This window comes from Pelodiscus sinensis, chromosome 4, assembly GCF_049634645.1.
Source record: "Pelodiscus sinensis isolate JC-2024 chromosome 4, ASM4963464v1, whole genome shotgun sequence".
Lineage (NCBI taxonomy): Eukaryota > Metazoa > Chordata > Testudines > Trionychidae > Pelodiscus > Pelodiscus sinensis.
This window is the reverse complement of record NC_134714.1, coordinates 54248262-54274922: the sequence shown is the minus strand read 5'-3', so window position 1 is coordinate 54274922 and position 26661 is coordinate 54248262. Positions and strand designations below refer to the sequence as shown.

General features: G+C 36.9%; 1 protein-coding gene and 1 long non-coding RNA gene across 2 annotated transcripts in view; both read left to right on the top strand.

Annotated features, from left to right (window-relative positions):
• Positions 1-1182: 1182 nt before the first annotated feature.
• Positions 1183-9536, top strand: LOC142829119 (uncharacterized). The gene is made up of 2 exons (XM_075927006.1): positions 1183-1728; positions 6759-9536. The coding sequence occupies exon 2, from the start codon at positions 7517-7519 to the stop codon at positions 8729-8731; it is 1215 nt and encodes a 404-aa protein (XP_075783121.1). The 5' UTR covers positions 1183-1728; positions 6759-7516; the 3' UTR covers positions 8732-9536.
• A 4344-nt stretch (positions 9537-13880) lies between these two features.
• Positions 13881-26661, top strand: part of LOC112545825 (uncharacterized) — a 29318-nt gene continuing 16537 nt past the window's right edge. The window contains exon 1 of the long non-coding RNA XR_003089372.2: positions 13881-14376. This is a non-coding gene — a long non-coding RNA (uncharacterized LOC112545825). The remainder of the gene's footprint in view (positions 14377-26661) is intronic.

The following is a 26661-nucleotide window of genomic DNA, read 5'->3' as shown; positions in this document are numbered from 1 at the left end:
TAGCTTCTATATCTGAGAATTACCTTGCACTGTGTAAAACTTGGGAAGCTGAGGAATTTCAGCCAAAATATTTAATTTTTTGTCTAATCAAAAATTAATTTTTGTTGGTTTATTTTAAATCAGCTAAAATATGTCAAGTCAATTTGAAATTGGTTTTCCCATTTTTCAATTTATTTCAAGTTGAATGAAATGATTCAATTGACTCTAAATGATTTTTTTTTAATTTCTATTAGGCCATTTGGGGGGTTTTCACTCTTGTGGGTGTGACTCTTTTAACTGGTCAAATTTGAAATTGAAATAGCATTTTAAATTAAAAATATCAAAGGGAAACATTCAAAATGGTGAAAACAAAATGTTTTTTTGCAGCCAAAACAAATTCAACTACTTTAATTCAAATTCAGCAAAAAGTTTTAGGGTCTGAAAAATGCTTTTTGAGCAATACAAGTTAGTTGAGAAAAATCACCTAACTCTACTTGGGAAGGATTCAACAAAAGATCCAGAAATGAGAGCTCAAATTGGTAATATATCATTTCACAATGAAATGTTTAAGTTGGTCTTTGGTATTGGCCTGAGTTAAAAACTCACAAGTCTGGTGGGCAATCTATCTAAAAGTTTGCAAGTATCAGACATTTCAGTAACAGAAGGCCACTTTCTTACGAAAATGGCACATAATTCACTTCAGTCCATCTGATCAGATAAAAACTCCAAATTTCCTATGGGAGTAAATCGATCAGAAAAGTTTAAAGCTGGAGATACTTGAAATTCTTGAGCTTCAGGGAAGAGAGATGTTCCCAAGAAAACACAAATAGGCACTGGTGAACCCAGCTACGCAAATTTAGCAAAGGTATTTTACATCTACTTCAAAGTAATAGATTTTATAATAACTAATAGTCACTCAAGAGCTGAACAGAAAAATTATTCAAAATCTTGAAACTCTCCTCACAAGTACACACTTAACAGAAACGTAGGTTCAAGATATGCTTCGGCTGCATGGCCCCAATTTCAGCCATGACCAATGGATTACTCAGCTTCACCTGTTGCAAGGAAAATGCCAGCTCACAGAAAGATTGTTGACATCTGTTCAGAAATATCTGAGCTCACTCAGCCAAACTGAAGATCAGTTGTTTTCTGAAGGGGTAAAGTTGATAACAATGACTGTGATGATGCCAGAAACTTGTGAAAGGAAGGTATTGAGGCCTACCCAGAATATGTCAAATGAGCACCAGTTTAATTGTTAAGTGGAAAGGAAAGGCAGCACTCTCAGATACAGGAGATAAAAATAAAAACAAAATTTGATTGGTTAACCAACAATAACCCCGCTTTTAGGGAAGTAAGTAACTCAGACAGCAGTATGCAACAAAGTGCTGATTACCCCAAATGGAGCAGACGAAAGTTTTTTATAAGGGCAGAATGAGACAAAAAAAATCTAACGTCAGCAATTGTCAGGCGAGTGGAGGAGTACCAAAATACCGAAACAGGGTATATAAGGTGGGCTGAAACAGACCACGAGCGGACGGGTTGCGAATCCGAAAAGCCAGGTCTGATCAACCAGGGCTCCCTCCCCGGCGCTGAATCTCGCTGCCGTACGTAAGCTCCGAAAGGGGAACAAATAAGCTCCGAAAGGGGAACGAATACCGGTCGTAAGTTGCAACGAAAAATCCAAAGAAAGGAAAAACATAAAGAAAAGAATATCTCCTGAATCTAAGCAATGCTTCTATTTTTCTTAACGTGAGTATTATATAACTGTTAACTCCATAAATTTCTTAAAGGTAACTCAGGAGGGTATATCAGTAGGAGAAGTTATTATTTCTTGTTATTTTTAACTGTACTGTTTTTCTATTTTTTCTTTGTATATTATATTGTCTTAAAAGAATCAAAAATAATGAATTGATTTAAATGGAAAATTGATTATAAAGTAAATAGAAAAAATAAATAATCTTTGTTTAACCCTAAAAAGAAGTATTCCTCTCTCTGTGGTTTCAAATCCTTTAAAGAACCAAACCCGGTTACCGAAATGGCGTCACGAACAGGATTTGATGAGAGCAGAGGATGCCCTTTTGATGGGTTAAACAAAACAGAAGGTATAGGACCTCTCAACCACTGGTTATATCATAATAAGGATGAGAGTGAAGAAAACATGCTCAAAATAGGAGCAGTTCTAGCAATAGGGGAAGAAAATCATACATATACCCTACATGTAACATGTTCAGGGTTGAGATGTTTAATGGCTAATAATGATCTAGCGAAATGGGAGTTAAAAGATTGCAAAGTACCATTACCAGATGTAACACAAAAAACCCCATCTAAAGAAACAGATTATAAAAAACTGCAAAACATATTAGAAAGAACAGCCGATACGACAGATCCGTATCGAAATGGGGGTACCCCAGAAATATTAAAATTGCCAAGTCAAACAACTGACAAGTTGATGGGAGAGGTACTAGAGGACCTTATAAGATATGCTAGAGAAAAGAAAAAATTAACTGCCGACAAATGGGATCCAAATAAAGGGGTCCGTGTACTTTGGCACTGGTTGAAAAAAGCCGGAAATACAATAACTAAATTAGAAGGCACAGTAAATACCCTACAAGCCTTATTAAAAAAAGAAACTCAGGAGAGAGAGAAAAAGGGAAATAATGGGAAAAAAGATATAATAAAACCAACAGCCCCACCCCCTCCTTATCCTGAATCGGTCATAGAGGAAAATCAAAAGGAAGAAAGGAAAAAAGTATTAAAAGGAGGTGTATACCCATGGGATATGCTAACGGAAGGAATATGCACAGGGGAATGTAAATGTGAGAAGGAGATAGGAGAAAAGATTGATGCTGGAGATGATTTGGTCAAAGCTCATCCGATAACACAAATAATATATAAACAGAGGGGAGGACTTCCACCTGTAGCCACTATGGAATCAAGGGAAAGATCCCGAATAGAAATGAATGACTTAATAAGTCGAACCCGAAGGAGGCAGGGAGAGAACCCAGTAGTGTGGGTAGGAAGGCTAGTAATGGAAAATATGAATGAATTAATTTCACAACCAGAGCTAACGATATTAACAGGAAATCCCGGATATTCAGGAGGGCTGATGAAAATGAGTTCAGCTATAGGGAATGAAGACTGGCCGTTAACTTTACCAGCCGCAGTAGCCTTATCAATAGCAGCTACAGGGCAGGGAGGAGCTGTACCAGAGGGTTGCATAAAAACGAAGGAAGATGTTAAAGCTGCAGCTGTTGGAATTTCCTTCCTATTTTACCAACCCACAACAGCAGCCCAAGACCAGTTAACAGCAGCACAGAGAGCTGATCCTCACCAATTTAAATATATAGGGGATCCAGGTCTGATAACAATGGACAGAATAACAGCACAAATGGTATGGCAAGGAGTAGAAAATAAGGAAGGAAACCAAAGCCTAAAATTGTGGCTAACAGCCCTAACAGGGAGTAGTGTTTGGGGAATATTAGAAACTATAAATTATTTGGAAGTAGTACGCAAACATACCCGAACACCAACATACGAACCCCTGAGAGACACGCGTAAAACGTGTGAAAGTTTCCAAACCCCGCAGAAGGGGAAAGACCCAAACAAGGAAGAAAAAGCCATATTTGGTTTTCTGTTAGGAAATGGATACAGTAGACCAGATTTAAAAAAGATGACGCCCCAAGAACAAAAACAGGCAGCAATAGAAAAAGGATGGCAGGAATGGACAAAATTCCCTAAATCAAAAAACGAATAGCAGAGGCCCCAAACCAAGGGCCTGGAAACAATCCAAGAAAAAAAGATAATAGAATTTATATAAGTGCTGAAGTATTAAATTGGAACACTGGGAATTATGAACAATTTAAATGGTTATTAGATACAGGGGCCCAAATAACCATAATAGATGAAGCAAAAGTACCACATAGAAGAAGAAAACGTAAAATATGGGTGTCTGGACTAAATGGGGATAAAATGTATCGAACAGGGGTAATAGAAGTAAAACAGGGACAGAATGTAACAAAAACCACGGTAGTACTAGGGGAAGAGAATATACTAGGCATGGATATAATAATACAGAATCCAGCAATACGACAGAATTTAAAAGCAGTATTACCAATACAAATATCCAATGAAAAATTACATATCCCACAAATTGATGAGAATAAATTAAGGTCACAAAAGGTGAATAGTATACCAACAAAAGCAGAAGGAAAAGAACCCATTAATCAGTTATTAAAAGAGTTACTAGATCAAGGAAAAATTGAACAAGTATTACACACCCAATATAGGAGTCCAGCATGGGGGATACAGAAAAAGGAAAAGGGAAAATGGCGAATGGTAATAGATTATAGAAAAATAAATGAAGCAATACAACCAGTTGCCTTTACCACCCCCTGGGACAAACCAACTATAGAACAATATTTAAAAGAAAATGGAGAATTAAAATGGGGAGCACTAATAGATTTAAAGGATATGTTTTATAGTATACCTATAAAAGATAAAAAAGGAGCCTTAAATTTTTCAATTGGAGGAAAATACTATAAGTGGAATGTATTACCCCAAGGTTATAAAAATTCACCAGCATTAGCAACAGATGCCATGAGGTATACCCTTAGTCAACGAGGTTGGGAACAAGATCCCCGAATAATATACTATGTAGATGATCTTTTAATAAGAGAAAAGACACAAGAAAAAACTGAGAAATTAAAACAAGAAGTTATAGAACACTTAACCACTCAGGGATGGCAGATAAACGAAAGAAAAGTAACTATGGCCCAAACTGAATACTCCTTTCTAGGAATTCAGGTGATGGAAAATAAAATAACAATAGGTACAACTTACCCCAATGGTGTAGGTAAGTGGTTAAAAAGCCCTCCGAAAACCCGCAAACAGCTACAGGAAGTCTTAGGCATGGTAAATTATAATAGGGCAAGTATTCAACGGTTAGGACATAAAATAAAACCCTTAATGAAATTATTAAAAGGAGGGAAAGATTTAATTAACTGGAATGAAAAAGCCCAAGCAGCCTTAATAGAGTTAAACCAGGATTTGAAATACCCCACTCCATTAAAAAGATGGGACCCTAAGGGACCCCCGATAGAATTACAAATTAACTGGAATGAAGAGTGGGTAACAGGAAGTGCAACACAAGGCGAAACACAGGAAGAGGTAGATAGATGGATTTTGCAATTTAACGGACCCCAAAGACATTATGGTGAATATGGAAAATTATTATGGGTTTTAAATGAAATAAAAGATAGGTACTTTTTAATGACGAATGTAGGTCTTACTTTACACGCTCCAAGGGTGTCAGCTTTAGCATGGCTTACCATGGAAATAATACCACCAAACTTTGAGGGCCAGAAAAATACTTGGGAAAAACTGTATTATAGCTGGCTAGTAAGTTGGTCAAATGTTAAACTGGGAAAAAATTTAGTACCCTGGGAGGCCCCAAAAGCTACACCAGGAATAACAGAAACACCCTGGATATTTACAGATGGGAGCACGAAAGGGGGAAAAGCAAAGGCAGGATATTACTGTACCAAATGTGAAAAAAAGTTCTTTATTGTGTTAGGGGAAAAAGTGAATGCCCAAGAAGCAGAAGTAGAAGGAGTTAGAATAGGATTACAACATGCACAAGAGAGTCACCCTAACGAACCATGGGAATTAGGCATAGATAGTATGTATTGTATAAAGACACTGTTAAAAGGGAATACAGACATTGAAACACATGCAGGGTGGAGAGAAATATGGGCCATAATTAGAAATCACGTAAGTGGCACATCAGTGAAACATATCCCTAGCCATAAAGAAGGATACAATCCTGACCACAAACAACTAGATAAAGAATTGCAAGAATTTGAAGTGTTAGTAGAAAAAAACAAAGAAAAAGGAGAAGTGGATCCATTCATAAAATGGTTACATGAATGTACAGGCCACTTTGGGATACAAAAGGAAAGAGAATGGATAAGACAGTACACAGGAGGAGAATCAATAATTGGAGTAAAAGAACATGAAAAAATACATAAAGCCTGTAAAATCTGTCACAATACTAAACGCATGAATCAGCTAAAATATGCCTATGGTGCATATAACCCAGAATATTATAAACCAGGAAACCACTGGCAAATAGATTTAATAGGACCATTACCAAATGCTAAACAATACCCAAAGGGAGTAATTGTAGTAGATTTGGGAAGTCGGAGTACTATGGTAATTCCTTTGAAAAAAACAAAAGCAGAACATATACTAAAAGCCTTAGAAAAAATAATGGCAGCTTGGGGACGCCCACAAATAATACAGTCAGATGGAGGCCCACCATTTGGAAGTAAGAAATTAGAACAATGGTCCATGGAAAAGGGCATAACATGGCATTTAAATCTCCCATACCATCCTCAATCCAGCGGAGTAGTAGAAAAGAAAATTGATATTTTAAAACAACATTTAAAAATGGCAACTAAGGATGGCACCTTTAAAGGTTGGCACCTAGTATTGGATACAGTTTTATTAAATGTGAATGAACATACAAGCCGATGGCCAGATATAAAACCTAAGCAGCAACCAAACTGGGAGCCCTCCTATAAGCAAGGAGAAAAAATATGGATTGTATGGCCAACGGAGGATAAGGAGAAAAGAGTGGCATTAGAAGGAACAGTAATGGAAGCTGGAAAGTTACCATTCACCTATGTAATCACAACAAAAACAAGAAAAGGATTAGCACACCATAATTGGCTAAGTAGTAGAGAATGAAATTAACAGTTACGCAAGATTATATGTTACAGGTTGTTCATCATCACTGAAAATCACGTTAATGGTGCAGGATGGACCAGCGTAGATGGTAAGTATGATCCATTACAACAAAACTGGACCTGGGTCAAAAATAACAACAATACCCAAACTAAATTAGCTAACAAACCAGCCCAGTGGCAAGTGTGTAAAATAAAATATACCACCCACTGGAAAGAGGAGGTAAATCAAACTCTAGTTATAGTTCAGGAAAATGATACCAGTTGGAATATGTCCCGCTTGTATAGTATTGAAGCTAATATGAACAATTGGGTAAACAAATCATATGATAGCACTCCCCCCAATACAATGATAGGCATACAGGCCCCAAGCCTGGGTGTATTTGGATTTAGCTTAACACCATTATATGGCGTATGGCTTAATATTAGCAACTCAACAGAAACATGTGACCCATGGATCCAACCCACATTTGTAACAATTCCACTATCTGGAACCACAGCCTTAGCTACACCAGATAGTAATACAACTCTTCCAACATTAACAGTTGTAATACCCCCCTCAAAATTACAATCAACAGAAACAGGAGGAGTAATAATAAGATTGCAACCAGCATATGAAAATGAAGGAAGGAATATTAAATATAGCATAAATTGCACAACATGGGGGTCACGAAGAAAGAAAAAGAGGAGCATGGGATATATGGGCAACCAAAAAATTATTAAGGCAATGGGAGGAGGATGTAAAACCAGATTTGTTAGCAATTGATTCATTAAGTAAAAAAATAATAGTCACCATGAAAGCTGAAACGGCAAAATTATTACATTGGGTAAATACAGCTGTAAACATATCTAATACAAATGCTGATAAAACACAAGAATGGAGTAAAAATATATCTATGTATTTAAATAATCTAAATTGTATAAGTTTGTATAGTAGTAGTAGTTTTAGAAAAAAATTATTGCAAAAAATTGAGGAAGATGAGAGAGGGATAAGTGGAAGGGCACCATTGGTAAAAATACCAAATACAGCACAAATAAGTCATGAAATAACATCCCATAGAATTAAAATAGGATGGGAAGCAATGGTGTACCAACAAGTAGGATATAAAGAAACAAGTGAAGTATGGGGAAGAGGAATGGTTACTACACCTGAGCGTTGGTGTAATAGTTCAGAAAAGTTCAGGATGTGTAAACCAGCATTGTTTAATGGACAGAAAGTTGTGTCCACATTAACGGGTAAAATTAATTGGTTACCAAACAAATGTAAAGAATACATAGGCTCTAACCAGACCCATTTAATTGTTTGTCACTGTAGTGACTCAATTTGGCAATTGTTAAGCAAAAAGATAATGCATAATAAATGTTATGTTGTACCAGTTAAAATGAATGTCACCGTACCTTTTTGTAATGTAAATGGACTATGGAACTTAACACAAATGGGATACAACTGCACTGGAAAAGGCAATAAGACTATTGAACAAAATACGGTGTTGTGGATCCGATTTTTAACAGGAGAAGTGAAAGCCATAACAAAACAAACTTTCCAAGACGCCCAAGTAATATTACGAGTGGAGCATTTCACAATACAAAAACTGGACTTACAAAAAATAGAGGTTATAAATCTGGACGTGGAGAAACGAAATTGGAACATTTTGTTAAAAAATGGAAAATTTCTTGAGCTAGCAATCAAGAATCAAACTGTAAGGAATGTGGACGAATCACCTATAACAATTGTGGACATATTAAATGATTTGGATGGAACAATTAATAAGGGTATAGAAAGTGCAATAGGATGGGGAGCAAGTGTTTGGAACTTTTTATCCATGTTGATATCAGGAAAATGGTTTTGGATTGTTTGTGCAATAATAATATTAATAATTGTGATAAGAATATTATATATGTGTGGAATATTCTCCCAAAAACAAACTATAAAATATATGAAAATAAAACAAATAGAAAATGAGCAAATAGCAGATGCACAAGCACAGAGGGAAATAGAGTTATTGTAATTAAAGTGTCTCATTTGACACGGGGGGATGTGAAAGGAAGGTATTGAGGCCTACCCAGAATATGTCAAATGAGCACCAGTTTAATTGTTAAGTGGAAAGGAAAGGCAGCACTCTCAGATACAGGAGATAAAAATAAAAACAAAATTTGATTGGTTAACCAACAATAACCCCGCTTTTAGGGAAGTAAGTAACTCAGACAGCAGTATGCAACAAAGTGCTGATTACCCCAAATGGAGCAGACGAAAGTTTTTTATAAGGGCAGAATGAGACAAAAAAAATCTAACGTCAGCAATTGTCAGGCGAGTGGAGGAGTACCAAAATACCGAAACAGGGTATATAAGGTGGGCTGAAACAGACCACGAGCGGACGGGTTGCGAATCCGAAAAGCCAGGTCTGATCAACCAGGGCTCCCTCCCCGGCGCTGAATCTCGCTGCCGTACGTAAGCTCCGAAAGGGGAACAAATAAGCTCCGAAAGGGGAACGAATACCGGTCGTAAGTTGCAACGAAAAATCCAAAGAAAGGAAAAACATAAAGAAAAGAATATCTCCTGAATCTAAGCAATGCTTCTATTTTTCTTAACGTGAGTATTATATAACTGTTAACTCCATAAATTTCTTAAAGGTAACTCAGGAGGGTATATCAGTAGGAGAAGTTATTATTTCTTGTTATTTTTAACTGTACTGTTTTTCTATTTTTTCTTTGTATATTATATTGTCTTAAAAGAATCAAAAATAATGAATTGATTTAAATGGAAAATTGATTATAAAGTAAATAGAAAAAATAAATAATCTTTGTTTAACCCTAAAAAGAAGTATTCCTCTCTCTGTGGTTTCAAATCCTTTAAAGAACCAAACCCGGTTACCGAAAAAACTAACATTGCAATACCACGTGATTTAAGTGTTCTATGTGACGTTAAAACTTGGTTTTGGTCTACAATCAAAAAACAACTTCTCAAGTGCTGTATGATTTTTCATGTATACTTCATAATGTAGAGCTGACAGACTATGCAAAAGAAATCAAGTAGTACAGCTGAAGATCACTGATTTTTTTTTTCAGATTTGTAAGTTATTCTTTTACTCATATTCAAAACTGTAAAGCTTTAAGAGGATCTCTGTACCAAGACTAAGTTTTACTAGAGGGTGATAAAAGAGCTTCTGTTCCAAACTCAGTGTTCGATGTCTTAATTATGCAATTTCTAAATTTTATGGGGATAACAGACCTGCAACTTTTCAGTTTTCTATCTTCTTGAATGGTCATGTTCTGTGTGACCACAAACCTCGCTTGTGTAATGTCAAATTTGCATGCCTAAACTGACCCACACTGGGACAATCTGGCCTTGAATCTATATTGGTCTGAATTTAGGAAACACATCTCATAAAGTCTCTCAAATAGTGGGAACTATATGCCATAGCAGATAGTAGCGTAGATGAAGAGACTCATATTCTGGGTTCATTATTTAATTATTACCTCTGTTACAGTCATGCCCAGAGTCCTCTCAGGATTGGAGCCATATAGTTCCGTCCTCTTCAATCCAGTTGATCAGATAAAAGCTCCGAACTTACTATGGGAGCAAAATACATGTACAGAAAAACACAGATTTCCACTTTAAAGAGCTCACAAGCTACTTCTTGAGTTTTATTCCTATCTGAACCACCTTCTGCTATAAGTCAGAGCTTTACTCCAGTGCCTACTACTTTTCAGTGGCTCCATTTTGAATACCCAACTTTGACACCTGATGCCTGAATTTTACAGGCACTCAGAATTCCCAGAAATCCAGGTGAAATTAATAGGAGATTCAAATGCTCAAGTTGGTAAATCAAAATTAGTAAACACTTTTTTGTACCACCCAATTTTAAATATGGTTTTCCTATTTAATTCACTGAAATGGTGAAAATTAATGGCCATAAAGTGGATTGAAATCCTGGTACATAAAGCACTAAAGAAGTATAAAACATCAGTGAAATCTGGCCCTTTGACTCCCACTGATGTCCATAGAGTCAGAGTTTTATCATATAAAACTTAAACAAGCAGAAATACTTAAAAAAAACATTTTTAAACATGCCAAGCTTGTTTTTCTACATTAAAAAATATTTGGTTTTGGTTTTTTTACTGAGATCTAAAAATTAACCACAGTACTTCTTTAACTGGGGAATATATTCCCAGGGCACGTACCACGTCTTTTAGGGAGAATCAGAGAAATCCATGCTAAATAGAATGAGAAAATGTTTCTCTGATTTGCTTATTCATAGTTATTAAGGAAAAGCAGTGGTTTTAAGCACAGCATTTGGATTACATCCATGTTTTTAAAGTCCCATAGTTTGAGAATATTGTGGTTGGGTTTTGGTTTGGTCTCTTATAAAACTATGGCCTGTTTCCAAAATGAATTAAGGATAGAGCTAGTCATAATATTTTAATTAAAATGTTTTCCATTTAAATATGCCATTTGAATCTAAACAGTTTTTTGCAGGAAAATGAAGCGATTCTGATAACATTTCTTTTTTTAAAAAATGCATAAAAATGCATAAAATGTTGACTTTGAATGAAAAATATTGATTTTTCATTTTGAAATATTTTATTTTATACTGAAAAAAGGGACAAAATCAAAAAGACTAGTTTTAATTTTTGAAGTATTTCATAAAATAAACTCTTTTTGGTATTTGGTTTATTTTGAAGCATATAAAAAAGTTGTCTTTTCATCCAAATTTAATTTTTTTAACCTCAAAATTTTCCACACAGCAATAAAATCTATTTTTAAACCAGCTCTAATTGGGGGAAATAAACATGTTTTAAGTGTTGGAGAGAGACCGAATCCAATATTTTGTTTAAGAAACATCTCTACTTAAGACTCAGCAAAAGTAGAACAATTTGTCCTGACTCTTTGGTAACCAAATGATCGTTGCTATTTAGTTCACTTTGGGGAAGCAAAATGCCAAATAAGTCCCCTTTAAACTTTCCAAAGAGGTCAATAAAATATTATGCACTTTGTAGAGTGATTATCAGATAAAATCTCTGCAATCTTGGAGTAAGTTATACTATATAATATACATATAAATTACTATTAAAATACTTGCTGAGTTACTTAAAATTTGTCAAGAGCAGCTTACACTTATGTTTCCTGAAATAGATGTGATGAAAGAATTGTCTTGGGCTCAAATATCAAACTTGGGTAAATATCGGTGCATTGTCTATTCCTGAATAATCAAAGGGTGATAGTTTTGCTGCTACAAGAATTTTTTTTAATCTCTGCTTGCTACTCCCATGTGACTTTGATAAATCAAATACCATATTTCAGTCTACATCAGTGAACTTCTATAAATCAGCCTTATGCATTCCATAGTCTTGAAATAGCCCAATAGATTTATCTAAAAATCCACTATTTGATACAAACTCCTGTAACAAATTAAAGCAAATAAGAAAAAAATCAACATCCAGGTTTGAGTGATAAATATGTGAAAAGCTGAAAAACAGCTTAGAATGACAACAGTAATGGAAAGCTAACTGGAATACAGCTGAAAAAGAAAGATAAAATGAGAAAAGAAAAATGATAAAAAATGTTTATATTTGTAAAATAGGAAGGATTGATGTACTTTTAGATAATTCTAGTGATACATTCAAGAACTGCAGTATAGTACAAGTCAAAATTCTTTCTGCATATAAGCTTCAGTTCTTCCAAGTTCTCTAGAAATATTGTTTGGTCTAAAATTATTTTAAAAGTTTATTTGTAAACATAACCATTTGTCAGACTACATTACTTTATAAAAAGTTGCAGGAAGTTACTGTCTTCTAGATATATTGGATTAGGTGTCATTATTAATTATTATTATTACTATTGTTAGACTCCATCTGACAGTCTGAACAAAAGTGGCTAAGTAATCAAATTCTATAAAACCCTTGTCATCACAGCCTGATGGATCATTCCTCAAAGGCAACAGACTTTCAGTGAATATGCCAGAGGGCAAAGAGTATACCATCGGTGTACAGGAGCAAAGAAGGCACAAGCCCTTTGGCTATTTCATTGAGAGGGGGAAAAAAATATCTGTTTTTTAGGAAGGCCCATGAACAGGCAAAATCTAACAACAAAACTGTTTTCAGTATTATAAAGACTGTGTGATTAGCTGTGAAATATTATACACGGACACACACTTATGTGCACAATATGTTTAGAATATCCAATTTTGCTGAGAATTACTTTTTTTTCCCCTTCTGTATCTTGTCTGATTAATTTCTGTGGGAGGAGAGAGAACTGCATGGTTTCAGTTTGAGAGCTGTCTCTCTCATATTGGTTTGTTAGCTTCTCATTTCATTTCCTTGTCCAATATTACCAGGACTATTGATATGCATTAAATGAAAGGTTTTCATCGTCATCTAACTAAAGTCGACCATCAGGTGATGTGCATCAAATCTCATTAGTGTGTTGATTTCGTTCAACATCCTTTTGAAGGAATGCTTCATTACCATGCAAATAGAAATAGCACTTGTTTTCATACTGGCTAATTGCTACAGACTATCACATACAGACCCCTTAGAGTCAAATTCTTTCCTAATTTAAAACTTGTGCAATCCCATCCAAATCTGTCAGGTTATGCAACAGAATTCCACTATGCCCATCAGATGGGCAAGCCACCACATAACATCACATGGGAAGGTACCTTCCTTTTCATTCCGCAATAATTAGTAACTAAGAAACTGTACTGAATGCTAAAATCTCCCATACATGTATTATCATGTTTCCAACAGTGATTAATGTAAACACATAATGTACCAAGATATGCTACAGAAAGGGGGGAATGGGTTAGAGTTAGGATTACTAGCTTTATATTTAATATGCAGAAGTGGAAGCAAAGACACAATGAAATGGAGCCATTAGGTTGCACGTATAGATTTCAAGATAATCTGAATTGCAAGATCTATAGCTAAAGGCATATTCTATATTTGATTTTACTATATACACTACTGGAAGGTCTTCTGTAATAATCTCTCCAGCTAGCAAAACTTGTTTTTCTTCAGCTACCATCAACCAGCCCAGATGCCATCCATAATCTTTCTGATAATGTAAGTTGCTCTAACATCCCAGAACTCAGTTATTTTGAACAAATTTTGTTGAAAAATAGCCAACCAAAGCAGTCATCTGGTCTGGGATTCTTCACTGAAACAAAAGCTTTAATTCATCTAACATTGAAACTTTTTTTCCTGAATTTCTTTGTGGTCCTTTAGATTAGCTTGCAGAATTACTATTTGGTTTTGGAAAATCAGAACCACTATTTAAAAAACAAACAAACAAACAAAGACAGCACACTTAACTGAATTTATACCGGCTCTGCGACCAATTCATTGTTATGTTTAAGCTGAGCTATTTCATTTCCTTGAGGCCTTCTCCCCAGGGATCCTACTCCCCAAGCCATTTTCTCAGAGCTCTGCCTGTATTTTGAAAAGAAATCTGCTGGGACAAGAACTAAGAAAATGAAATACAAGACAGGAGCTCAGAAAGTGAGAGTATGCATAAGAGAATAAAGGAAGGAGAGTCGAATGGGATAAATAAAACAGTTGGATACAAGAAAGCAAGAAAGCACACGGCTGCAAGCTAAAAGAGAAATCTCATTGCCAACTCAGAAGAAACTCCTGAGGCTGATTACAAGATTCAAATGTAAGTAGTACTGCTCTTGCAATAAAAATGAGCATTTATTAAAATTTTAATATTCCAACACAATTTATTTCTCTACTTCACTATTCCCAATTCCCATATCAAATGTAATCTTCTTTTTACCTATTACCTATATCTGTGAGTTGCATTCATTTTTTTAAAAATTCCCCTAAAATAATATATGTTTATATAAAAGCATTGGAAAAGGCCCCTGAAACAAGTTGTTTACTTAATCATAAAAAATTGAAAGCCCTGATGACAACGGACTAGTCATTAATTTGTTATAAATCAATGTAAAAATACATGCCCAAATCTTAGTCCCACTGAAGTCAGTAACTGAACATCCATGTGGTTTCTTTTGAGAAGTCAACACTTTTAGGACAAAATTTCCAGTGAGCACACTAAATTTGAGCTTATTAAGTCACACAGCATGTTGGACTGAAAGACTATTCTAGTTCTAAATGTGTGCACGGATTATATCTGTTGCATCACCATTGACCAGAGTGAATTTGTGCCAGTTGCACTGATAAACATAGACATTAAATAGTGAATGGAATCTGTGACTTTGTCTAGTCCTCTCAGTTGATCTCAGACTCTTTCGTGTGACATTAAAGGATGTAATACATTTGCTGATTGGTCTCACAAAAAATCAAGAGGCAGTAGAAGTTATTTCTGGGCTGACTGAACATGAGCTCTCTTACAGCTGTCATAAGATAAATGGCCTTGCAGCCAAAATGTACAATAAAAAAATGGGTGATATGGCATAAACAAAGGGCATAGTAAAGCACAGGGCATGGTGGAAGACTTTTCATGATTCTCTTTATTCAAATATTTTTGCAGTTCCTCGCTATTCAGAGAATGATGGAGGGAGGGAGAATAGTTCAGGTCCTTTTGGCAGGTTGACCTTTCCACTAGATAAAGTGGCTTTGCAACTCAGAAGACCTATGGCAGATGGTCATGGGACATGCTCTTAGAGTTGGAATCAATCTAAAGCTGTTTGGATACCAGAACAATACAAATATTGACACAAATCTTTGCACAAATAATGATTTCATTGTATAAATAATAGTGTAACCTTATACACTTAGCATTTTATTTAACATATACTCATTTAACTACAGTGAACAATTCATTGTTACACTTAATTGGGCCAACTTTGTTTTCTAAGAGTTTTCTCTCCTAAGTCATATTCTTAGCAACTTTGTTAGGAATTCTACCAAGATATGAACTAGAAAAATAAAATACATCTCAGGAGGCTGACAGAAACAAAATACACACGTGAATAATGTCTGGAAAGTAAAATGTAATAAATAAAGCAGATGGAAGTGAAAAAGCACACTGCTCCAAGCTAAAAAGAAATTTTTTCAATCTCAAAACTAACTCTTGGGGCTGAAACAAAGGTTCAAACCAAACCATTACTTATTATTCTTTGTTCTTTGCAAAAGTTACAGAAATTGCATCTAATGCATAAACATTCACTAAAGGCCTTCATGTTATGTATGTGTCAATTGGGTTTCTTATATTGATGAATTTAAACACATAGAAATAGACAATGAGATGAAAAAGGAAAATGAAAAATGAAGTATATAAGTATGAAACTAGATTTTCATGGGAATGTGAAAGATGCCAGTTGAAAAGTGCTGGTGAGTAAGGGCCAGTTTCAGAGGGGAGTCCAAGAAATTCTAGAGGGAGCCTAGGTTGGTGAACCTTACATCTCCTTTCTGTTCCAAGACACAGCTTTGACTTAATGCCTTCTTCTGGTTATACTCACTGAAAGGGACAATTGGACAGGAATAAAGACCCTCTGGTGAACAGATTCCCATCTCTCAAATCACCTAATCCCCATCTTTTAACTTATTTATTTTTTGAAAAATAATAGAATTCCCACATTATCACAAAGTACAGCTAGTTATAAAATTCAGGTGCATAAATATACCATGTATGTATATGTGTGTGAGAGAGAGAGTGAGAGAGAGAGAGAGAGAGAGAATGATGACTAGGAAAGAAAGAGCAGGAGAAAAGGTCAGTTTGGATTGTATGAGCTAGTATAAGTGAGCTGATTGAAACTAGGAAGTACAGAAAATGTCAAGTGAATGAGCTTTTCTGAAGAATATTCCAAACAATTTTCTGTTGTGTTTCTGCCATTTCAGAAAAAAGAAGAGGAATAATGGGAGGCTGTTTTGTGAATTTTAGTTTAATTGTATTAGTTAGCAGCAGGGACAGAAAGTTAGTCCCTACCATAAGAAAAATACTTTGAATTAAAGCAGGGTCACTAAGAGAGAGGTCAGAAAAAGGAGCAGTTGTTCTGGGGCCCAGTGATTTGAAAGGGCCGGGTCTCTGAGCTGCTACTGTGGCAGCAGTGGAGGGTAGAGACTCGGGCTCTTTACATCGCTATCAGAGCTTGGCACAGCACTATCTGGGTGGCACTGAAGGCTAGATGGGGGAGGTATGGGATGCTCTGGGCAGTGCTGAGACCTGGCTGTTCCTAGCCCTGTCCCCTTCCATCTGAGGCCCTGCCCCTTTCAGGGGCCCAGAGCTGAGCCCTTGCCCCCATATTGCCAAAGGGCCCAGCAAAGTTTGTCACCAGCTCTGACGTAAGGAAAGGGAGATTGTGTGCATGTGCCATGCTTCACAGAATCAGTAGCAGTTCCTGAAACCAAGAACTAGATTTTGGCTGCCTGTGTAACAGCATCAGTAGGGAAGAGGGCATAGAAACCAAAGAAATAATGCAATAACTTGAAGTAGAACTCATCAAGTCTCCTGTCTTTCAATTCAAGAGTCTGTTTACTAAACCATGGAAACCAACCTAAAGCTTGAACCAAATGTAATCCTGTTAGGTTCAAAATAATTCAGTTTATTAAATGACTTCCATTTTTGTACTCTTCAGTGCTTCTCAGTTTCATCAAATACCAAAACAGCACAAGCAAGAGTAATCCCGTGTCATTTCTACTCCAGACTCATTATGTATGGAAATCTTTAAAGATAACCTGACCATGTAAGATTTAAAGACCAAAGATGTCTGGATAAATCTCTGACTGGTAGATGCTTATCCGAGCAAACTTCCATATCTAGTGAGGTTCATCCATCAATAATTACCAGACCCCTTTGGAAATGTTTTTCATTACAGTGTGGGATTATCCAGATAACTTAGATTAGTTTCAAACATGATCTCCCTGAAATGACAAGCAGTTTTTTAAAACAAGCATGACTGAAAAGGAAAGCATTATCCTCCATAAACAATCTGAACATTCTAAATATGGGGTCTGACTACATTGCTTATACTTTCACATGTGATGTTCTGAAATCCAGAAAGGTAATTTCAAACAGAATGTCAAATCAAAGCCTTAGCTGAGAATCCTAAATGTCTGAGGTTGTAGGCCCAAAGTTTTTAAAAAAATGTGATATACATAGTACAACATCATGATGGTCATAGAATCATAGGACACTAGAACAGGAAGGGACCTCGAGAGGTCATTGACTCCAGTCCCCTGCCCTCGTGGTAGGACCAAGCACCATCTAGATCTGGAACTACCTATGGCTCTTCTGAAGTTAATATGCATCTCCTTGCTCAGGTACCGATTCCGGCGCTGCAGCTGCAGTGCCAACTTTCCTGGCTCCTTTTTCAAGCATATTGCACCTTCGCTCTTTCCCTCTCCCACAGAGCCTCCTGAGTGTTATGAAACAGCTGATTGCAGTGAGAAGGAGGCGCAAGAAGGAAGAGGAGGCACTGATCGGGGGGGGATGCTGGTGGGCAAAATATACTGGAGACAGGAGAGGAGGCACCTGATGGGAACTCCTGACAAATTACTGTAGCTCTGTGGCAATGTACATTGGGAAATGGTTGCTTCGTCTCAGGCTGGCCACACCTGATGTAGATTATCCTTTAGCTACGTCTAGACAGCAGTGCTGTTTTGGGATACTTCCGGCATCCCAAAATAGCTATTCCGCATCTTTTGAGCAAGCTCATTATTTCAAAATAGATTTCAAAATAACGGGCTCACTATTCTGATGTCCAAAGGGACCAAAGGGACTCGGACCACAGAACCCAGGTCTCTTTCTTCTTTTTCTCTGACTGTAAGCTACACATTGTTTAGACTGAAATTATATAGGTGCCTTTTGTGCATGGGAAAAGAGCATGTCCCGAAATTAGAATGCCAGAAGTAGGAAAAACTAGGATGACTGAATGAAAAGCATTTGAAAAATAAAATTGATTGAATACACTTGGTTTCCTGTTTAATTTCTATACATGTATCCAGAATTAAACTTTAATTTTCATTCCATTTTAATAGAGTGGTGTATTAATTTTGATATAATTAAGCCTGCCAAGAATATATCTTTGGAATAACACAGGGAGCTTTTCCTTGGGTAGTTAACTGTGTGCTGCACATTTCTACCTGCTTCTAGCTGAGCACAATGGGGAAGAGTAAAGATAAATTATTATTGGAAGCCTATATGATGACAAGAGAGATTACAAATGCTATTAAAGATTTAGCGTTAGGAGGGTGATGATGGAATACCAGTCAAATTTTGGATTTTTTTAACTGCCTTAGGATATTAGTGCCCTACTATCATTATAATTATGAGTTGATCTCTGGAGAAGCAAACGAGTCTCTGAAGCTTGCCAATTTAACAGGTGTCATTCACTCTTTTTTCCTCTCTCTCAATGCAAGCCTTGAAATACCCCTAACGGGCATGAAATAGTGAGTGAGTCTGAAAGAAAAAAAAGGAAGCATCATGAGAACAAAAGAATCTCAGCATTGGGAAGTCAGTGGTTCTGGCTTCCGCAGAAGCTTACTGTATTGTTCAAAATGCAATATTTGCTTCTTGATTTCTCTCTGGGCACACTGAACAATTCCCAAGGTCTCAAAGAAACTGCAGCATTGAAAGAAGAAGGAGAAAGTCGCGGGGAGAGGGGGACCAATTTTTCAGGGCTTGTTCCCGACAGAAAAGTACAGAGAATTCAGTGATTCCACCAGACTTGTTAAGCAGTTCTACTACTTTACTAATCCAGCCAATGGGTTTACTTTGCTTTTCTCACCCCAGTTCAAAGGGGCGTGTTCTGAAATCCATCATGGAAACAGGCTTATGCAACCCTAGTTTAACATTGTGACAGAGGGTCAAGAGTGACTGGGACTGGATCCCTGTGGCAGGATAAAAGCATGCACAGATGAATGGAGGTAAGCATGACAGCAAACCAGGCCTTTGCAGGCTTCTTCTATTTAAGGTAACAGTTAAAGGGAAGCTTAGATTTCATTCTGTAAAACCTGACATCAATATTTGGGAGCCACTAATCTCTGGTAAAAGACTTAGGAGCACTTGAAAACATGAATAAGGAGTTATTTTGTATTACTTCTTAGAAGATTGTTTGTTTCATTGCCCAAACCAGATAGAAGAGACAAAATAACCATATGCCAATCTGAGTTATAGTAGTATGAAGCTGGAGAAATTCCACTGATTTCAATTGACTGATTTCAAATTCTCAATATGAAAGCAAATGAAATTAAATGTAACAGCACTTGTAACTGCAATGGGTGCTACAGGTGTAAATTCCAGGGGAAAAACAATGGCTTTTGTTGCTTTTCTCATTTTGTTATGATCTCAGATTAGTCTGGAAGAAAGCAGAGGGGAAAGCCTTTTCATTCTGAGTGTGGAAATAAACTCAGCAACTACTTTAAAGTGTTGTTTTCTTAGAGACTTATTTGGTCTTATTAAATTTGGAACCAGTGAAGAAGGAGAATACAACAGCTGTTAGGATCCTAAAACAGAAATCAAACAGCCTCTTAAGAACTTTATTGTTTTCTTTTTGTTCTTAGGGATTTATTTTATTTTATTTTGTGGCAGTTTAAGAGCGAACATGGGGAAACATTTGCTTAGGAGCTTGGAAGCTGGGACCAAAAGGAAACAACAGAAGTTAAAATGTTAGTGTATTTCTTTTCTTGAAGTTACATCTTTATCTCTCTCTACATATAAAAAAGTTGTTCCTGCCAGGCCACGGAATGACATCATTGTTCTCTCACACTCTCAGGCTGCAAAAGCCACCAGAGAGAAGGGGATAGGCAAGTATAGCTAGCATGGGGTGCAGCCCACTAGCGTAATAAATCAGCCAAAAAGAAGGGTAGCCTTGGTGACACAAAGTTGGATTTTGAAAAAAAAAATAGCTTGTGTCTACAGATTAACACAAACACATATTTTGGAGGAGCTGGGGTATGACAGAGAGAAGAGTGTGAGCTCTAGGAAGAGGAATTCTGGAACCTGATTACTTCTGTGGGGTATACTGGTATATATATTACCAGAGATATTCAGAATAGTGATAGAAATGTAGCCGTGTTAGTCTGGTGTAGCTGAAACAAAATACAGGACTATGTAGCACTTTAAAGACTAACAAGATGGTTTATTAGATGATGAACTTTCATGGGCCAGACCCACTTCCTCAGATCAAATAGTGGAAGAAAATAGTCACAACCATATATACCAAAGGATACAATTAAAAAAATGAACACATATGAAAAGGACAAATCACATTTCAGAACAAAAGGGGGATGCGGGAGGGGAGGAAGGTAAATGTCTGTGAGGTAAACAGACATTTACCTCCCCCCCTGCATCTCCCTTCTGTTCTGGAATGTGATTTGTCCTTTTCATATGTGTTCATTTTTTTAATTGTATCCTTTGGTATATATGGTTGTGACTATTTTCTTTCACTATTTGATCTGAGGAAGTGGGTCTGGCCCATGAAAGCTCATCATCTAATAAACCATCTTGTTAGTCTTTAAAGTGCTACATAGTCCTGTATTTTGTTTCAGATATATTCAATATAGCATGTTCTCTAAACCTGAGCAAGAGTTAGTCTGTCTTTCAATAGTTTATGTGAGATATAAAACCTAAGCTCTGACCCACTTACATCCGTAAAAAATCCATTATCAGTAATATAAGAAGAGGGGTACTAACAAAAGGGGAATTAAGGAAATTCCAGCCTGGACAACTGGGTACCTGGACAACACCGGTTCTTCAACTGTGGTTCATGACGACCAATGGCAGTCCACAAAGCACTGGCTGATCACCTGGTGCCAACCCCCCTCCTCATGATGTTCAGTCTAATTCAAGTCACTTGAAAGCCATGATATAATTTCCTGTTAATTTCCATGTAAACATTATGTTAGTTAACAAGGGAAGCTGTTCACCATTGTGAACAGGAGAGAAGTTAGTGGGAGGGGAGGTGGCTATGCATTTGAAAATGGGAAAGACCATGTTCACAAGACACTTCCTCCATTAAGATGGAGATCACAATCTGAACCCCTATTTTAAAGTACTACCAATCTCCTTCTGAAAGCTGTTGTGAATCTTCCCCATGCTCGTTAAAGAAAAGGTTGAAGTCAATGGAATGAAAATCTTCAAGGACCCTTCAGATACTGAGGGATGGATTCAGGAGTACCACCAATATCATTTTGTGCCATGTAAGGGGGGGAAAGAGGATGTCTTGACAGCATACCAGGGGTAGGGTAGGGCCAAGCTATGCATGATCTCCCACTAGCTCAAGCAAACCAAATTTATTTCAGCTTCAGAAGTTAGAGGCTCCTGGGCTCCAATTTATGCTAAATCTGGGTGAGCAAGGATCAGAGAGCTGGAACCAGCATCTTACAATTGCCATTGTCCACTGCAAGTGCCACTTGGGCATTGCAGAGAATCAGGGCCCAGGCTTGCTTACAGAAGGCAGTCCTTGGCACAGCTTTCACTGAAATTCACACCTACAACAACAAAACTAATTGGTACTAACTTAAGGTTTTTATTTTTTCCTGCAAAGCAACCTAAATTCAGCAGATAAATAGGATGAGTAAAGGAGGAAGGAACAAAGAAGTGCTTCTTGTTTGCCACTGAAAAATACGTTACATGTGAGACATATTCATGATTCTGAAAAGGAAAGAGGGAAAAAATGAAGATAAATTCTGCTAGTGTAAGAATATGCTATAGGTGAGAACCTTTTTGTTTTGGTCTATTAGCAGCTCTCACACAGCAACTGTCACCCACGGATATCAAGTATCAGAGGGGTGGCTGTGTTAGTTTGGATCTGCAAAAGTGACAAGGAGTCCTGTGGCACCTTATAGACTAACAGATGTATTGGAGCATAAGCTTTCGTGGGCAAAGACCCACTTCATCAGATTCATATAGCACAAACTGGGCAGCATCTGACGAAGTGGGTCTTTGCCCATGAAAGCTTATGCTCCAAAACACCTTTTAGTCTTTAAGGTGCTACAGGACTCTTTGTCGCTCTCACCCACAGAGTAACTAATGTCAATGAGACAATTGAAACTGAATTTGGTCCCCAAAGGTGGGATTATACCTTCTGGAAATACCTATAGAAGAGGGCACATGGGCTAGAAAATCTTGTGAGGCTCCCCATACAGTTTTTCCTGAATCATTCCATCTTGGAGCAGACCTGACCCTCAACCTTTACTGCATCTAGCACAAACTGGGCAGCCATTATGTAATCCTCAGTGATCTAGGTGATATGTGGGATATCCTGTATCTCTATTCTGCATCTGGGACTCTCCCCAATTCTAATTCCACAGCATTGTAAAGGTTTGCTACTGTTCTGGAGACATTCTCTCTCTTCGGAGTTTTCCCAACTATAGATGTGAAAGAGGAAGTCTCTCAGATGAGGGAAAAGCAAAATCCTCCCCCCTGCAAGTAGTACTGGCCAGATTATCTATCCCCATGTGTTTAAACCACCCCAAACTTCAGGAACATCAACAAATAATACAGACCTTTTGTTCACAAAAAAACTCATTATTTAACAAAGTTTCAGTTTGCAGACTGCAGAGCAGAGCCTTCCAGCATGCTCAGAATCACTAAACCATCACATAACTCTGACAGATTGTGCTGAGAAGAAACTGGCTTGGGAGTGTTTCTGGTTTCACTGATTCAGTCATTTGTTGTCAATAGCTGAAAAAATGAATTATTTAACTTCCTTCAGGGCAGAGGTGAGTAACTCATAGCTGAGATGTCCATTTTACCATTAGAAAAAAAAAGAAAAACAAAACATTTCAGTGGTAAACAGCTGCTGCAGTTATCACTGAGCTCACTTTTAAGCACTGTAACATGGCTGTAACAAATCAAAGCTGAAAATTTGAGTGGTCCCTGGCAGCTTGTTCCATTCTGTGTTTCTTTCATTTTTCTTTGTCAGTTTCACACTGTGGATTGGTGCCAAACTGACCAAAAGTGCCCCAAGCAGCTGGTGTTCAGGTCAGAAAATACATGGTAAAGTTTGACTTAAGAAAATCAGTTGTAACACACAAAACACCTGAAATTTATGGGACAAGGGAGTACTTGAGAATAGCAAATCCCTATAATTTATAGAGCTACTGGGCTTTATTCTTCTCTCATGTGCTCTAGTTTTACATCTAATTACTTATATGTCCTCCAATCTCATAGTATCTGCATCCCTCACATTTTAAAATATATTCATCCTTTACAGAGGCCTAGAGAGATTAAGTGACTTTACCAAATGGCAGTAGGGAAGTGAATACAGACATTCCAAATCTCAGTTTAGCATGCTAACTGCTAGATCAGCCTTTCTCTCTAGACTCCTGATTTACATCAGGGTGAAAGAATTGGACCCAAGTTTAAATCTATGACTGAGAAAGAAACTCTTTAGAAAAAAAACCAGTTTCTCTTATGCAGAAGTTTGAGGGGTAGGATCTGCACAATCCTGTGGTTAATCAGTTCTAATTGCATTGAGATCTATCAATTTAAGAATTCTTAGGGAAGCTAAGAATTTTGGAAAGAAAACAGAGAACAACTTTTTAAAAGACTATGCACAATACATAAAATTTAAATAAGATCCAAGGAACATATTTCTTGACTCTGTCTTAAATATTTTCGTATTAGGACTAAGTCCATCATTGTTAACATGATGCATACTGGTGAGCTGACTCAGTAGAAAAAAAACTCAGAAATAATCATTGAACAAGGGTTTTCTTCAGCAGTAATCTTTGTAACCAGAAAACAACACATAAGCTCAAAAAAAAATCCCTTTTCCCTTCCCCAAGATCCAGATCAGCTCTGTGAGCCTTCCTTTCTTCCTCTAGGCAATCTCCCATATATATTCCTCCCCTAATCACCTGTGCAAGAGGAGCTGGGAACTGAGTGAGATTAACCTTTCGTTCAGCACAGACCAGTTCGGGCACTCAGCCTACCACACTTGTCTAGTTGTCCTGCCTTTGCAATACAGACTTATCTCTTCCAACCCAAGATTTATTTACACCACATGGAAATTTTCATAAGTAGCTTTTGTTTTTAGTTTTTCTTTCTGTGACACACAGGGAATGCAAATCTTCTGCTTTGTGTTACTAGCGACATTTATAGCTCTATTTTCTCAAGACCCCATCCAGCATTTCCTCCATTTGTAACCTCTCTTTTCCTTCTTCTTTTTCTATGATATGAGACAAATGGTGCTCAAGCACCAGCATTTTTGCTGGGAGGACTAACATGTATTCATAGTCTCAGTGGGCCCTATCCTACCTCCAAAGGCTCATTGGTTTGAAAGCACTAAGAAATATATACTAATGGTCTGATCCAGCTCCAAAACAAGTCTGCAAAATTTGGCACAGACTTCAATGGGACTTGAATCAGAATTGTAGTCATTGGAAAGACTCACAATGAATTCAAAGTGTTGAACTGGATCCTAAAATAGGCTGGGGTTCATTTTCCCAGAAGTATGGAGGAAAATGTATTTAACTATCACCATTCTCCATGAAACTAATAATAGAACACAGACCCCAGAACAATATTATTAACCATTTGGGGACATTTCTATAGAATTAATAGGGACAGAATCAGTAGGGCTTAAAAGTTCTGTGGCAATTATGCCACAAACTTATAGAATTCAATGGAATCTAAACTCCTTTCTCTAGGTTTGTTGACCTTCACTTTAGATTCTATGGCAGGGATATAAGTATTAATTAAATTCCATAGACAATAAAGGTTTTCAATCTCTCATAAATTCTACATAGCTTTTCCACAAAGAAATAAGACCTAAGTTCAACAGAGCTTGATTTTTCACAGAACTGAGCCCAGAAACCTCCTATTGGCTGCAGTGGGGGCTAAAGGTGTTTTGAGTACTTTTGAAGATCAGGTTCTATAGCTTTATAAAACCAGTGCATCAGCAATGTATAAGTAGACGACAAAGTGTTGCTTCCCAAGCAGCTGTTTGTTCCATATTGAACAGTGTACTGCAGTGCTTAAAGGAGTTAGACCATTCCCACTAACTTTTTAAATGGGAAGGTCAATAACACATTCTGTTGATTGGGATGAAGGAAAAAGAAATGCTGAATGATTATAGAATTCTGGTATTATGTGCAGTGTTATTATGGCAAGATGCCCAGGGCTCATAAAAGATAAATGAGGTTTGAAGGGGGGGCTGAGGAGGGAGGGTGTTGTTAAATTTAATAGAAGTTCTTTTTTTTTTTTACTGGCAGGGGAATGCAAAAGACATCAAAGCAGTTTTCCTATAAATCTATATGAAAATGAATTTCAGAGGCAACTTTTCTGCTTTTATTACTAAAGTTCTTTCAGAAGCTGAAAGGGAGCATAATTCAGTGTCTTTCAAATTGCTTTGGAAAAATATAATAAATCCAATATATATATGAGAAAATTTATGAGCTTTTGAAAAAAAAATTGTATGGACTAAACATATACAAGTCCTGGATCTTTTTTTAGTATATTAAAATGGTTCCTAAAAAATTCCTTCACAGCTCTGTCCATGCATATTTCACTCTGAGACACATTAATTTCTGCACTATGATACTGACGGCATGATATAGTATAGTCTAAAGCTACTATCACCTTTGTAGAAGGAACAGGACGCTTTGTGACTAGAGAACAAGGTTGAGACACTAAGTGTTCTATTCTTGGCCCCGCCAGCTATTAAATCACTAGCCAAGGAACTTGACTTCTCTGTGCCTCAGTTTACCAATCTCTAGCACAGTTATAATACTAAATACTGGTGGTAAAGAGGTACAATTTAACATGGTGAGTTTAGCCTCAGTGTAAATGGAGACATAACTCTGTCCCAGACTTCATTTCAGACCTTGTCCTGATTCCCTAGTTCCTTAAACCTTGTGAAGTCACTGAAACATGATTGTATAATACAACTTAGGGGTAGCAAGAACACCTGCTTTTCTCTTATGTAAATAAACTCCAAAGCACTCTTCTTTCTTAATGTATCATCCTCATACATTTCACAACACCACCCCCCTCATTGCTCCATTCTTCACCTTGCCCCACAAATATATG

Coding starts and splice junctions, on each gene's coding strand:
- LOC142829119 (XM_075927006.1), top strand. CDS start 7,517: ATGAAAGCTGAAACGGCAAAATTATTACATTGGGTAAATACAGCTGTA.